Source organism: Gorilla gorilla, chromosome 1 (genome assembly GCF_029281585.2).
Source record: "Gorilla gorilla gorilla isolate KB3781 chromosome 1, NHGRI_mGorGor1-v2.1_pri, whole genome shotgun sequence".
Lineage (NCBI taxonomy): Eukaryota > Metazoa > Chordata > Mammalia > Primates > Hominidae > Gorilla > Gorilla gorilla.
The window spans coordinates 29022465-29037785 of NC_073224.2; the positions used below are offsets into that span (position 1 = coordinate 29022465).

The 15321-nt window shown below is 52.7% G+C and overlaps 1 protein-coding gene across 2 annotated transcripts; it reads right to left on the minus strand.

Moving 5' to 3' along the window:
- Positions 1-5702: 5702 nt before the first annotated feature.
- Positions 5703-13878, minus strand: LOC129529231 (putative uncharacterized protein FLJ44672). 2 transcript variants are annotated; one of them, XR_010134438.1, is made up of 8 exons: positions 13614-13878; positions 13288-13520; positions 12326-12516; positions 10202-10259; positions 9876-10108; positions 8910-9104; positions 6790-6847; positions 5703-6696 (listed from the first exon to the last, which is right to left on the minus strand). XR_010134438.1 is itself a non-coding variant. In XM_063708053.1 (2 exons), the coding sequence occupies exons 1-2, from the start codon at positions 6790-6792 to the stop codon at positions 5968-5970; spliced, it is 732 nt and encodes a 243-aa protein (XP_063564123.1). In that variant the 5' UTR covers positions 6793-6966; the 3' UTR covers positions 5705-5967. The 2 variants fall into 2 exon arrangements, 1 of the variants encoding a protein (XP_063564123.1); XM_063708053.1 differs by lacking the exons at positions 8910-9104; positions 9876-10108; positions 10202-10259; ... (1 more) ...; positions 13288-13520; positions 13614-13878 and having other exon boundaries at positions 5705-6696; positions 6790-6966.
- Positions 13879-15321: the final 1443 nt, after the last annotated feature.

The following is a 15321-nucleotide window of genomic DNA, read 5'->3' on the forward strand; positions in this document are numbered from 1 at the left end:
CGACTGAGAGTGGGGACAACTCTGGGGAGGAGCCAGAGAGCAACAAGGGCTTGGGTGGGAAGGTATTTGCACCTGTCATTCCTTCCTCCTTTACTCCCGCCGCCCCTTGCTGGATCCTGAGCCCCCAGGGTCCCCCGATCCACCTGCAGCTTTTGGCAAAGTCTATGGTCCCACCCTGTCCTCCTCCTACACATACTCGGATGCTTCCTCCTCAACCTTGGCACCCACCTCCTTCTTACTGGGCCCAGGAGCCTTCAAAGCCCAGGAGTCTGGTCAAGGCAGCAGAGCGGGCCTCCTACGGCCCCTACCCCTGGGGATGGGGGCCGAGGGACGCCTTCCAAGGCAATCTGTTTCCTCCCAATGGATACTGCCACCTTCTGGTGCAAGAGACCTGAAAGTGTGGGTGACCTGGAGCTACCAGGCTCCTCAGTCATCAGGGTCCCTCCCAACACTAAGGCTTTCCTAGGCAGGAGCTGGGCTGAGCCACCCAGGGGGCAGAGCCTGAAGAGAAACTGACTGGGCTTTCGGGGTCGGGGCAGAGGGAACCCCAAGGACATGGGTCCCACACTGGAGGACCCCACCACGCCCAGATGCAAGATGAGAAGACGCTCCAGCTGCAGCCCAAAGCCCAACACCCCCAAGTGTGCCATGTGTGATGGGGACAGCTTCCCCTTTGCCTGTACAGGTGGAGAAGCCGAGGACAGGCCCAGGGAACCAGAGACCTAGGAGGCACTGTCCTCTTCACTGCACGCGCCCTGGACCAGTGCCGGCCCTGATCATGCAGCTCTTCCAGGCCCACTGCTTCTTCCTGTCCACTAGGCCACAGCCGCCCTCCAGGCCCACTATGCACACATCTTCCCCTCCAAGGTTTGTTCTGCACCTGCCCTGACTCCCAGCCCTGTGGGGGTCCTGACCGGACCTCACCTGGCTCAGACTCTTGACGCTGCCCTGGCTGCCCCACCACTGCCTCTGCCCGAGAGTCACGTGAGGCTGAGAGTAGGGGCAGGGGCAGCAGTGGTGCCAGTTGGGGGGCGGTCCAGTGGGAGGAGCCTCAGCCTCGCGGGCTGCTCCGTGGGACTGCTGACTGCATGATCTTCTGGGCACCTCACGGATCTTCAACTGCAGGTGAAACGGATGCTGGTGGTGGGTGCAGGGCCGCTGGGAGCCGCTGCATGGTTCCCAGAGGCTGGACTGGGGCAGTTGCCAACTGAAGCTGCTGGGGCAGCATGGGCAGGATGTTCTGCACACAAACCTTGGAGAAGAAGATGTGTGCATAGCGGGTCCACTGCTGCTGCCCCTGCCCTGACTCCCAGCCCTGCCTGACCCCACCTCACCCTGCTCAGGCTCTGGCGCAACCCTGGCTGCCCTGCCACTGCCTCTGCCCCAGAGTTGGGGCCTTGACAGCCTGGTTGGAAGGGGACACCCCAGCCCTGCCTCAACACCTGGGGGTCTCCATAACTACCACAGGCAGGTGGGCGACCCCAAAGAAGATCCCAGGACTCAGAGTACCCCCTGAGAACATGGACAGTATGTGGGGGTAGCAATGGAGGGCAGGATGGTTATCTTCTCCCAGGTAAAGCCATTTAATCCTTTCAGTTTGGGACAGAATAAGGCCTGCCTCTTTTTTTTTTTTTTTTGAGACCGAGTCTTGCTCTGTCGCCCAGGCTGGAGTGCAGTGGCGCGATCTTGGCTCACTGCAACCTCTTCCCACCGGGTTCACGCTATTCTCCTGCCTCAGCCTTCCGGGTAGCTAGGATTACAGGTGCACGCTACCACGTCCGGCTAATTTTTGTGTTTTTAGTACAGGCGGGGCTTCATCATCTTGGCCAGGCTGATTTCGATCTCCTGACATCGTGATCCGCCTGCCTCCCCCTCCCAAAGTGCTGGGATTACAGGCGTGAGCCACCACGCCTGGCCAAGGCCTGCTCCTCTTATCTATACCCCCTACCCCTGCAGCTGTGCCGGGGGAAAGCTGGGCAGTTTCCCTCCTCCGAGCCCCTGTACGTACCATGAATTGTGGGACCTTCAGTGCTTTTCACTTTTGGGAAAATAGCTCCTGCTGGGGCTACAAGATGGAGTGTGAAGAGGGCCTTGGGCCACAGGGAGGCGCCTGTGGACTAGGGGGAGTTCATGCACCCCTTCTTTCCCCAGAGGGGCTGGACTCAGGTGAGTATGGGGGTGGCGGCTCCTGCACTTCGACACAGGCAGCGGGAGGGTTTTCTCCCCATTCCCTCTGCACTCCCAACTTGAGCTATACTTTTTAAGAAAGTGATTCACCCTGCCTTTGCCCCCTTCCCCAGAACAGAACACGTTGATCACGGGCGATATTTTTCATTGTGCCAAAAAGTTGCCATGACCGTCATTAAACCTGTTTAACACCAAATAATAAGGAAAATAAAATAAAAAAATTCGGGCATGGTGCAGAAACTCACTCCAAATAAATTAGCTACCAAAATACTTATATAATGGTGGAAATATTCCAAAATTCCATATTTTGGGATTTATACACGAAAGATAAACAAATTAGAGGCCAAGAGGCTGCCGGAAGGGAAAAACGGGGCCTGGGAAGGCCGATGCGAGGAATGAGCTGGGCCTAAAGAGGCCACTGGCAGGCAGGAGCTGGACCTGCCAAAGTGGCCGAAAGGCAGGAGCTTTGGACTGGGGAGGCCGCAGTGAGGCGAGAGCTAGCTGGGCGTGGAGAGTCCGCTGTGAGGCCGAGGCCGAGGCCGGGCCCGCGCAGGCCTTCGAGAGGCAGGAGGCTGGGCCTGCAAAGGCCCACTGGAGGTCAAGTTCTGGGCCTGAAGACGCTGCCAAAAGTAAAAAGCGGGGCCTGGGAAGGCTGCCGAGAGCCATGAGCTGGGCTGGGCTGAAAGAGGCCACTGGGAGGCAGGAGGAGGTGGGCCTGGAGAGGCTGACTCGAGGAAGTTTTGCACCTGGAGAGGCCGCCGAGAGGACGGAGCTGGGCCCGGGGAGGCCGACTTGCTGCTCTTCCAGGCCCAATTCCAGGCCGACTTCAGGACGATTTGGGCCTGCAGAGGCCGCCGGGAGGCCCAAGCTGGGCCTAGAGGAGCCCACCGACCGGAGGCCTTTTAGGGCCTGCAGATGCCATCGGAGGGCAGGACCTGAGCCTGGAGAGGCCACCGTGAGGCCTGAGCTAGGCCTGGGGAGCTTGGCTTCGGGAAGTTGTGGGCCTACCAGGGCCGCTGGGAGCTGGGCAGGAGCTGAGTCCAAAGACGTTGTTGGGAGGCCAGAGTCGGGCCTGGAGACGCAGCCGGGAGGAAGAGCTGGGCCCGGAGAGGATGCTGGGAGGCTGCAAGTGGGTCTGGAGAGGCCGACTTGAGGAGGCCCGGCCTCTGCCTCCCGCATGGCGGCCTCTGCAGGCACAGGTGTTCCTCCTGGCTGCATCTCCCAGCCCAGCTTCTGCCTCCCAGCAAACAAGCTCTTTTGGCTCAGCTCCCGCCGGCGTTTGTAGACCCCGAAGTTTCTGCAACCAAGGGCTCAGGCCCACATCCCGCCTCCAGTAGCCTGAACAGTCCCAGCTCCGGCTGGAGAAGAACGTCTGCAGGCCCCGCTGTTGCCTCCCAGGGGTGTCTCCAGGCCCAGCTCTCGCCCCACCGCGACCACCCAGGCCCAAGTCCCTGCCTGCCTCCCAACAGGCCGCGTGCGACCCTGCTCCTCCCTCATGGTGGCCTGTTGAGGCAGGGGCTCACACTGACCTCTCTCAGCGTGGGAGGGGCCGGTGTGAGGCAAGGGCTCACGCTGACCTCTCTCAGCGTGGGAGGGGCCGGTGTGAGGCAAGGGGCTCACACTGACCTCTCTCAGCGTGGGAGGGGCCGGTGTGAGGCAAGGGCTCACACTGACCTCTCTCAGCGTGGGAGGGGCCGGTGTGAGGCAAGGGGCTCCCGCTGACCTCTCTCAGCCTGGGAGGGGCCGGTGTGAGGCAAGGGGCTCAGGTTGACCTCTGTCAGCGTGGGAGGGGCCGGTGTGAGGCAAGGGCTCACACTGACGTCTCTCAGTGTGGGAGGGGCCGGTGTGAGGCAAGGGCTCACACTGACCTCTCTCAGCGTGGGAGGGGCCGGTGTGAGGCAAGGGACTCACACTGACCTCTGTCAGCGTGGGAGGGGCCGGTGTGAGGCAAGGGCTCACACTGACGTCTCTCAGTGTGGGAGGGGCCGGTGTGAGGCAAGGGCTCACACTGACCTCTCTCAGCGTGGGAGGGGCCGGTGTGAGGCAAGGGACTCACACTGACCTCTCTCAGCGTGGGAGGGGCCGGTGTGAGGCAAGGGCTCACGCTGACCTCTCTCAGCGTGGGAGGGGCCGGTGTGAGGCAAGGGGCTCAGGCTGACCTCTCTCAGCGTGGGAGGGGCCGGTGTGAGGCAAGGGCTCACGCTGACCTCTCTCAGCGTGGGAGGGGCCGGTGTGAGGCAAGGGGCTCAGGCTGACCTCTCTCAGCGTGGGAGGGGCCGGTGTGAGGCAAGGGCTCACACTGACGTCTCTCAGTGTGGGAGGGGCCGCTGTGAGGCAAGGGCTCACACTGACGTCTCTCAGCGTGGGAGGGGCCGGTGTGAGGCAAGGGGCTCACGCTGACCTCTCTCAGTGTGGGAGGGGCCGGTGTGAGGCAAGGGGCTCCTGCTGACCTCTGTCAGCCTGGGAGGGCCGGTGTGAGGCAAGGGGCTCAGGCTGACCTCTGTCAGCCTGGGAGGGGCCGGTGTGAGGCAATGGGCTCAGGCTGACCTCTGTCAGCCTGGGAGGGGCCGGTGTGAGGCTAGGGGCTCCCGCTGACCTCTGTCAGCATGGGAGGGGCTGGAGTGGGGCAAGGGGCTCAGGCTGACCTCTGTCAGCGTGGGAGGGGCCGGTGTGAGGCAAGGGGCTCAGGCTGACCTCTGTCAGCCTGGGAGGGGCCGGTGTGAGGCAAGGGGCTCCCGCTGACCTCTGTCAGCCTGGGAGGGGCCAGTGTGAGGCTAGGGGCTCAGGCTGACCTCTGTCAGTCTAGGAGGGGCCGGTGTGAGGCAAGGGGCTCAGGCTGACCTCTGTCAGCCTGGGAGGGGCCGGTGTGAGGCAAGGGGCTCACGCTGACCTCTCTCAGCGTGGGAGGGGCCGGTGTGAGGCAAGGGGCTCCCGCTGACCTCTGTCAGCCTGGGAGGGGCTGGTGTGAGGCTAGGGGCTCAGGCTGACCTCTGTCAGCCTGGGAGGGGCCGGTGTGAGGCAAGGGGCTCCCGCTGACCTCTGTCAGCATGGGAGGGGCTGGTGTGAGGCAAGGGGCTCAGGCTGACCTCTGTCAGCCTGGGAGGGGCCGGTATGAGGCAAGGGCTCAGGCTGACCTCTGTCAGCGCGGGAGGGGCCGGTGTGAGGCAAGGGGCTCAGGCTGACCTCTCTCAGCGTGGGAGGGGCCGGTGTGAGGCAAGGGCTCACGCTGACCTCTCTCAGGGTGGGAGGGGCCGGTGTGAGGCAAGGGCTCACGCTGACCTCTCTCAGCGTGCGAGGAGCCAGTGTGAGGCAGGGGCTCATGCCTCTGGGCAGGGTGCCAGAGGCATGAGTTGGGCATCAACAGGCCACCGTGAGGGAGGAGCTGGGCCGCACGCGGGCTGCTGGGAGGCAGGCAGGGACTTGGCCCCAGGAGGCCGCCGTGGGGGCAAGAGGTGGGCCTGGAGAGGCCCCTGGGAGGCAAGAGTGGGGCCTGCAGAGGCTGTTCTCCAACCAGTGCCGGGCCCGTACAGGCCACCAGGCGGCTGGAATGAGGCCCAAAGAACTTGGCTGGAGAAAGTTCGGGGCCTACAAAGGCGGTTGGGAGCTGGGCAGGAGTTGAGCCAAAAGAGCTTGCTTACTTGCTGGGAGGCAGGGCCGGGAGATGCCGACTTCAGGACAACTTGGGCCTGCAGAGGTCGCCGGGAGGCCCAAGCTTGGCGTGGAGGAGCCCACCGACCGGAGACCATTTGGGGCCTGCAGGTGCCATTGGAGGGCAGGAGCTCATCCTGGAGAGGCCACCGTGAGGCCTGACCTGGGCCTGGGGAGCTTGGCTTGAGGAAGCTGTTGGCCGACCAAGGCCGCCAGGAGATGGGTAGGCAATGAGTCCAAAGAGGTCGTTGAGAGGCAGGAGTCGGGCCTGGAGACGCAGCCAGGAAGAGGAGCTGGGCCCGGAGAGGACGCCCGGAGGGTGCAAGTGGGTCTGGAGAGGCCGACTTGAGGATGTTCTCGGCCCGGAGAGGCCGCCGCAAGGGAAAAACTGGGCCTGGAAAGGCTGTTGTGAGGAATGAGCCCCACGGGCCTGAAGAGGCCACTGGCAGGCGGGAGCTGGGCCTGCTGAAGCGGCCGAGAGGCAGGAGCTTTGGACTCCGGAGGCCGCAGTGAGGCGAGAGCTAGCTGGGCGTGGAGAGTCCGCTGTGAGGCAGAGGCTGGGCCTGTGCAGGTCTTCGGGAGGCAGGAGGCCGGGCCTTGTCGAGGCCTGCAGAGGCCACCGAAAGTCAAAAGCGGGGCCTGGGAAGGCCGCCGGGAGGCATGAGCTGGGCTGGGCCGAAAGAGTCCATTGTAACGATGGAGCTGTGCCTGTGGAGGCTGTTGTGAGGCAGTAGGCTCATCTGCGGAGACTGCCGTGAGGTAGGGTATGGGCCTAAATAGGCCACTGTGAGTCATGAGCTTGGTCTGTAGAGGCTGACTGGAGAGAGTTCTGGGCCTGGAGAGGCTGCCGGGAGGTAGGAGCTGGGCCAAAAGATTGAAGCACATTTACATTCATTAGGCACTTCATTTCCATTATTACACTGTAATATATAATAAAATAATTATAGAACTCACCATAATGTAGAATCAGTGGGCGTGTTAAGCTTGTTTTCCTGCAACTGGATGGTCCCACCTGAGCGTGATGGGAGAAAGTGACAGATCAATAGGTATTAGATTCTCATAAGGACAGCGCAACCTAGATCCCTCACATGCACGGTTCACAACAGGGTGCGTTCTCCTATGAGAATCTAATGTTGCTGCTGATCTGAGAAGGTGGAGCTCAGGCGGGAATGTGAGCAAAGGGGAGTGGCTGTAAATACAGATGAAGCTTCCCTCACTCCCTCACTGGACACCACTCACCTCCTGCTGTGTGGCTCCTTACGGCTCCATGGCTCAGGGATTGGGGACCCCTGCTCAAGTGCATCCAAAGCGACCCTTCCCACACCAGTCTTCATAGTGGTCAAGGGCAGCAACCACTTAGCTCCCAAGGCATGTGCCTCAGCTGGCATTTCGTCACAATCAACAGTAAGTGGTAGCTTGAGTCATTGTGGGGTCACTTCCTGGAAATCACCAGCATCCCATTTCCCACTGGCAAAGAGCTCAGCACTGCCCCCTGGGAAACCAAACCTATGCCCAAATCCCATCTGTGTGGGTTTATCTCCTGGGACCCTTCCTAACATATTAGTCAGAGTCCAATCAGGAAGCATAAACCACTCAAAAGTTTAAAGTGGTAAAATTTAATACGGAGAATTATTCATTATAACAGGTGAACAGCATAATGAGAGATAGGCTAGCACAAAGTAAAGAGAACTCTAGAGAATACAGGACTAGCCCAGGCCAGGCATGGTGGCTCATGCCTGAAATTCCAGCAATTTGAGAAGCTAATGCAGGAGGATTGCTTAAGGCCAGGAGCTAGAGACCGGTCTGGACAACACAGTGAGACCCTGTCTCTATCCAAAAAAAGACAAAGGTTAGCTGGGAGTGGTGGTGCACACTTGTAGTCCCAGCTACTCGGAATGCTGAAGTTTGAGCCTGGGAGGTCAAGGCTGCAGCGAGGCATGATTATGCCACTACAGTCCAGCCTGGTGACAGAGCAAGACCCTGTCTCAAAGAACAAAACAACAACAACCATTTACAGATAGAAAAGAGATAGAGCTAATAAGCTAAGGAAAGATGTTGAAATGTGACAAGTAAAGTAACATGAGGTCTTTTATCTATTTAAAACAATCAAACAAAAAATGACTTACTAAATTATAATACCCTGTGCTGGCAAAGGTGCAGTGAAATGGGCACTTTCTTATACTATGAGGGGTGTTTAAATTGTATATAAGCCTTCCCGGGTAAAGCTTGTCAATTTTTTAAAATAACGGAGACAGGGTCTCACCATACTGCCATACTGCCTCCTCCAACTCTTGGCTTCAAGCAATCCTCCTCTCTTAGCCTCCCAAAGTGCTAAGATTATAGCTGGGAGGCACCCAAAACCCTGTCAATTTACATCAAGGGTAATGAGAATGTCCATTCACCATGACTCACAGTAATCTTACTTCTGGGGAGACAATTCAATCTAAACAAAAGGTCATCTGTACACACACAGTAAAAATCTGGGAATAACTGAAGACAGAGTTGGTAAGTGAAATAAGAAACAGTTCTAAGAAATTAAACTATGATATCAATAGGCACCTGGTATAAAAGGTCAGTTGATGTTAGCTGCTACTTTTTTGTTGTTTTGAGACAGGGTCTCACTCTGTCACCCAGGCTGGAGTGCAGAGGCCTGATCATGACTCACTGAAGTCTCAGCCTCCCTGGGCTCAAGTGATCCTCCCACCTCAGCCTCCCAAGTAGCTGGGACTACAGGAACATGCCACCACACTAGGCTAATTCACGTATTTTTCTGTAGGGATGGTGACACCCCCTTTGTTTCCAAGGCCTATCGCAAACTCTTGGCCTCAAGCCATCCTCCTGCCTCAGCCTCCCAAAGTGTTGCGATTACCAGTGTGAGCCACCACACCTGGCCAGCTGCTACTTTTAGCAATATTATTATTATTATTCCACTCAATTAAAAATTATTATTTTCAAGGCTATGCAACAGTATGTATCCTACAGCGTAATTGTAAAAACATACACAGTCGCCGTCCCTCAGTATACAGAATTAGTTCCAGCCCCCCATCTCTGCATATACCAAAATCCATGCTTACTCACGTTTCGCTGTCACCCCTCTGGAATCCACGTATACGAAAATTCCAAATATTAGTTGGGCATAGTGGCAAGCACCTGTAATCTCAGCCACGTGGGAGGTTGAGATGGGAGGATCGCTTCAGCCTGGAAGGTTGAGGCTGCAGTCAGCTGTGATAGCACTACTACCCTCCAGCCTTGGACAACAGAGGGAGACCCTGTCTCAGAAAAAAAAAACAAAATAAAACAGGTTAGAAATTGTAATGAGGTCCGTTGGGCAAAATTCCATATAAGCAAAGTATAAATTAATAAAGCAAATCGTGATAAATTAGTACGACTTTCTGGAGTTTCTGACAATAAAAGTAAGGAAAATGCAAAACACAAAGACAGAGAGTAAAAAGAGAAATTAGGAAAGCATTGTACATGTTTAATAGGAAGACGCTGGCCATGTTCCTGCAGCGGCAGTATGTCGTGACATGACATACCTAGGAGAGAAGTTAACAGATGAGGAAGTTGATAAAAATCATCAGAGAAGCAAAATAGTGGTAGCGACACTCAAGTAAACCACGAAATTTCCATAACTTATGTCAGCAAAGTGGGAATATTGTACAGTGTGTGTTGAAGTTCCTATACAACATTGTTTATCTGTCTTTTGTTTGTTTGTAAGGAATGTATATACTAAAAGTTCTTCTTGCTGTCAAAAGAATATGTGTGAATAAGTCATTTTAACTTATTCTTCTGTTTTTCTTTTATCTTCCTGCCATCATCCCACAGCCTTACTTTAGAAATTTTTTCTTTAGAAAATTGAACAACTGCTCCTTGTGGTGGCACATACCTCTAGGATGGGAGGCAGGGGTGGAAGGGTCACTTGAGGCCATTAGTTTGACACCAGCCTGGCCAACAAAGTGAGACCCCCATGTCTACAAAACAATTTAAAAATTAGCCAAGTATCATCATGTATACCTACAGTCTCAGCTACCTGAACTTACGGAGAAAGTTCGGGGCCTGGAGAGAAGGCTGGGAGGCAGGAGCTGGGTCTAAAGAGGCCATTGTAACGATGGAGCTGTGCCTGTGGAGGCTGCTGTGAGGCAGTAGGCTCATCTGCGGAGACTGCCGTGAGGTAGGGTATGGGCCTAAATAGGCCATTGTGAGTCATGAGCTTGGTCTGTAGAGGCTGACTGGAGAGAGTTCTGGGCCTGGAGAGGCTGCCGGGAGGTAGGAGCTGGGCCAAAAGATTGAAGCACATTTACATTCATTAGGCACTTCATTTCCATTATCACACTGTAATATATAATAAAATAATTATAGAACTCACCATAATGTAGAATCAGTGGGCGTGTTAAGCTTGTTTTCCTGCAACTGGATGGTCCCACCTGAGCGTGATGGGAGAAAGTGACAGATCAATAGGTATTAGATTCTCATAAGGACAGCACAACCTAGATCCCTCACATGCACGGTTCACAACAGGGTGCGTTCTCCTATGAGAATCTAATGCTGCTGCTGATCTGAGAAGGTGGAGCTCAGGCGGGAATGTGAGCAAAGGGGAGTGGCTGTAAATACAGACGAAGCTTCCCTCACTCCCTCACTGGACACCACTCACCTCCTGCTGTGTGGCTCCTTACGGCTCCATGGCTCAGGGGTTGGGGACCCCTGCTCAAGTGCATCCAAAGCGACCCTTCCCACACCAGTCTTCATAGTGGTCAAGGGCAGCAACCACTTAGCTCCCAAGGCGTGTGCCTCAGCTGGCATTTCGTCACAATCAACAGTAAGTGGTAGCTTGAGTCATTGTGAGGTCACTTCCTGGAAATCACCAGCATCCCATTTCCCACTGGCAAAGAGCTCAGCACTGCCCCCTGGGAAACCAAACCTATGCCCCAATCCCATCTGTGTGGGTTTATCTCCTGGGACCCTTCCTAACATGTTAGTCAGAGTCCAATCAGGAAGCATAAACCACTCAAAAGTTTAAAGTGGTAAAATTTAATACGGAGAATTATTCATTATAACAGGTGAACAGCATAATGAGAGATAGGCTAGCACAAAGTAAAGAGAACTCTAGAGAATACAGGACTAGCCCAGGCCAGGCATGGTGGCTCATGCCTGAAATTCCAGCAATTTGAGAAGCTAATGCAGGAGGATTGCTTAAGGCCAGGAGCTAGAGACCGGTCTGGACAACACAGTGAGACCCTGTCTCTATCCAAAAAAAGACAAAGGTTAGCTGGGAGTGGTGGTGCACACTTGTAGTCCCAGCTACTCGGAATGCTGAAGTTTGAGCCTGGGAGGTCAAGGCTGCAGCGAGGCATGATTATGCCACTACAGTCCAGCCTGGTGACAGAGCAAGACCCTGTCTCAAAGAACAAAACAACAACAACCATTTACAGATAGAAAAGAGATAGAGCTAATAAGCTAAGGAAAGATGTTGAAATGTGACAAGTAAAGTAACATGAGGTCTTTTATCTATTTAAAACAATCAAACAAAAAATGACTTACTAAATTATAATACCCTGTGCTGGCAAAGGTGCAGTGAAATGGGCACTTTCTTATACTATGAGGGGTGTTTAAATTGTATATAAGCCTTCCCGGGTAAAGCTTGTCAATTTTTTAAAATAACGGAGACAGGGTCTCACCATACTGCCATACTGCCTCCTCCAACTCTTGGCTTCAAGCAATCCTCCTCTCTTAGCCTCCCAAAGTGCTAAGATTATAGCTGGGAGGCACCCAAAACCCTGTCAATTTACATCAAGGGTAATGAGAATGTCCATTCACCATGACTCACAGTAATCTTACTTCTGGGGAGACAATTCAATCTAAACAAAAGGTCATCTGTACACACACAGTAAAAATCTGGGAATAACTGAAGACAGAGTTGGTAAGTGAAATAAGAAACAGTTCTAAGAAATTAAACTATGATATCAATAGGCACCTGGTATAAAAGGTCAGTTGATGTTAGCTGCTACTTTTTTGTTGTTTTGAGACAGGGTCTCACTCTGTCACCCAGGCTGGAGTGCAGAGGCCTGATCATGACTCACTGAAGTCTCAGCCTCCCTGGGCTCAAGTGATCCTCCCACCTCAGCCTCCCAAGTAGCTGGGACTACAGGAACATGCCACCACACTAGGCTAATTCACGTATTTTTCTGTAGGGATGGTGACACCCCCTTTGTTTCCAAGGCCTATCGCAAACTCTTGGCCTCAAGCCATCCTCCTGCCTCAGCCTCCCAAAGTGTTGCGATTACCAGTGTGAGCCACCACACCTGGCCAGCTGCTACTTTTAGCAATATTATTATTATTATTCCACTCAATTAAAAATTATTATTTTCAAGGCTATGCAACAGTATGTCTCCTACAGCGTAATTGTAAAAACATACACAGTCGCCGTCCCTCAGTATACAGAATTAGTTCCAGCCCCCCATCTCTGCATATACCAAAATCCATGCTTACTCACGTTTCGCTGTCACCCCTCTGGAATCCACGTATACGAAAATTCCAAATATTAGTTGGGCATAGTGGCAAGCACCTGTAATCTCAGCCACGTGGGAGGTTGAGATGGGAGGATCGCTTCAGCCTGGAAGGTTGAGGCTGCAGTCAGCTGTGATAGCACTACTACCCTCCAGCCTTGGACAACAGAGGGAGACCCTGTCTCAGAAAAAAAAAACAAAATAAAACAGGTTAGAAATTGTAATGAGGTCCGTTGGGCAAAATTCCATATAAGCAAAGTATAAATTAATAAAGCAAATCGTGATAAATTAGTACGACTTTCTGGAGTTTCTGACAATAAAAGTAAGGAAAATGCAAAACACAAAGACAGAGAGTAAAAAGAGAAATTAGGAAAGCATTGTACATGTTTAATAGGAAGACGCTGGCCATGTTCCTGCAGCGGCAGTATGTCGTGACATGACATACCTAGGAGAGAAGTTAACAGATGAGGAAGTTGATAAAAATCATCAGAGAAGCAAAATAGTGGTAGCGACACTCAAGTAAACCACGAAATTTCCATAACTTATGTCAGCAAAGTGGGAATATTGTACAGTGTGTGTTGAAGTTCCTATACAACATTGTTTATCTGTCTTTTGTTTGTTTGTAAGGAATGTATATACTAAAAGTTCTTCTTGCTGTCAAAAGAATATGTGTGAATAAGTCATTTTAACTTATTCTTCTGTTTTTCTTTTATCTTCCTGCCATCATCCCACAGCCTTACTTTAGAAATTTTTTCTTTAGAAAATTGAACAACTGCTCCTTGTGGTGGCACATACCTCTAGGATGGGAGGCAGGGGTGGAAGGGTCACTTGAGGCCATTAGTTTGACACCAGCCTGGCCAACAAAGTGAGACCCCCATGTCTACAAAACAATTTAAAAATTAGCCAAGTATCATCATGTATACCTACAGTCTCAGCTACCTGAACTTACGGAGAAAGTTCGGGGCCTGGAGAGAAGGCTGGGAGGCAGGAGCTGGGTCTAAAGAGGCCATTGTAACGATGGAGCTGTGCCTGTGGAGGCTGCTGTGAGGCAGTAGGCTCATCTGCGGAGACTGCCGTGAGGTAGGGTATGGGCCTAAATAGGCCATTGTGAGTCATGAGCTTGGTCTGTAGAGGCTGACTGGAGAGAGTTCTGGGCCTGGAGAGGCTGCCGGGAGGTAGGAGCTGGGCCAAAAGATTGAAGCACATTTACATTCATTAGGCACTTCATTTCCATTATCACACTGTAATATATAATAAAATAATTATAGAACTCACCATAATGTAGAATCAGTGGGCGTGTTAAGCTTGTTTTCCTGCAACTGGATGGTCCCACCTGAGCGTGATGGGAGAAAGTGACAGATCAATAGGTATTAGATTCTCATAAGGACAGCACAACCTAGATCCCTCACATGCACGGTTCACAACAGGGTGCGTTCTCCTATGAGAATCTAATGCTGCTGCTGATCTGAGAAGGTGGAGCTCAGGCGGGAATGTGAGCAAAGGGGAGTGGCTGTAAATACAGACGAAGCTTCCCTCACTCCCTCACTGGACACCACTCACCTCCTGCTGTGTGGCTCCTTACGGCTCCATGGCTCAGGGGTTGGGGACCCCTGCTCAAGTGCATCCAAAGCGACCCTTCCCACACCAGTCTTCATAGTGGTCAAGGGCAGCAACCACTTAGCTCCCAAGGCATGTGCCTCAGCTGGCATTTCGTCACAATCAACAGTAAGTGGTAGCTTGAGTCATTGTGAGGTCACTTCCTGGAAATCACCAGCATCCCATTTCCCACTGGCAAAGAGCTCAGCACTGCCCCCTGGGAAACCAAACCTATGCCCCAATCCCATCTGTGTGGGTTTATCTCCTGGGACCCTTCCTAACATGTTAGTCAGAGTCCAATCAGGAAGCATAAACCACTCAAAAGTTTAAAGTGGTAAAATTTAATACGGAGAATTATTCATTATAACAGGTGAACAGCATAATGAGAGATAGGCTAGCACAAAGTAAAGAGAACTCTAGAGAATACAGGACTAGCCCAGGCCAGGCATGGTGGCTCATGCCTGAAATTCCAGCAATTTGAGAAGCTAATGCAGGAGGATTGCTTAAGGCCAGGAGCTAGAGACCGGTCTGGACAACACAGTGAGACCCTGTCTCTATCCAAAAAAAGACAAAGGTTAGCTGGGAGTGGTGGTGCACACTTGTAGTCCCAGCTACTCGGAATGCTGAAGTTTGAGCCTGGGAGGTCAAGGCTGCAGCGAGGCATGATTATGCCACTACAGTCCAGCCTGGTGACAGAGCAAGACCCTGTCTCAAAGAACAAAACAACAACAACCATTTACAGATAGAAAAGAGATAGAGCTAATAAGCTAAGGAAAGATGTTGAAATGTGACAAGTAAAGTAACATGAGGTCTTTTATCTATTTAAAACAATCAAACAAAAAATGACTTACTAAATTATAATACCCTGTGCTGGCAAAGGTGCAGTGAAATGGGCACTTTCTTATACTATGAGGGGTGTTTAAATTGTATATAAGCCTTCCCGGGTAAAGCTTGTCAATTTTTTAAAATAACGGAGACAGGGTCTCACCATACTGCCATACTGCCTCCTCCAACTCTTGGCTTCAAGCAATCCTCCTCTCTTAGCCTCCCAAAGTGCTAAGATTATAGCTGGGAGGCACCCAAAACCCTGTCAATTTACATCAAGGGTAATGAGAATGTCCATTCACCATGACTCACAGTAATCTTACTTCTGGGGAGACAATTCAATCTAAACAAAAGGTCATCTGTACAAACAGTAAAAATCTGGGAGTAGCTGAAGACAGAGTTGGTAAGTGAAATAAGAAACAGTTCTAAGAAATTAAACTATGATATCAATAGGCACCTGGTATAAAAGGTCAGTTGATGTTAGCTGCTACTTTTTTGTTGTTTTGAGACAGGGTCTCACTCTGTCACCCAGGCTGGAGTGCAGAGGCCTGATCATGACTCA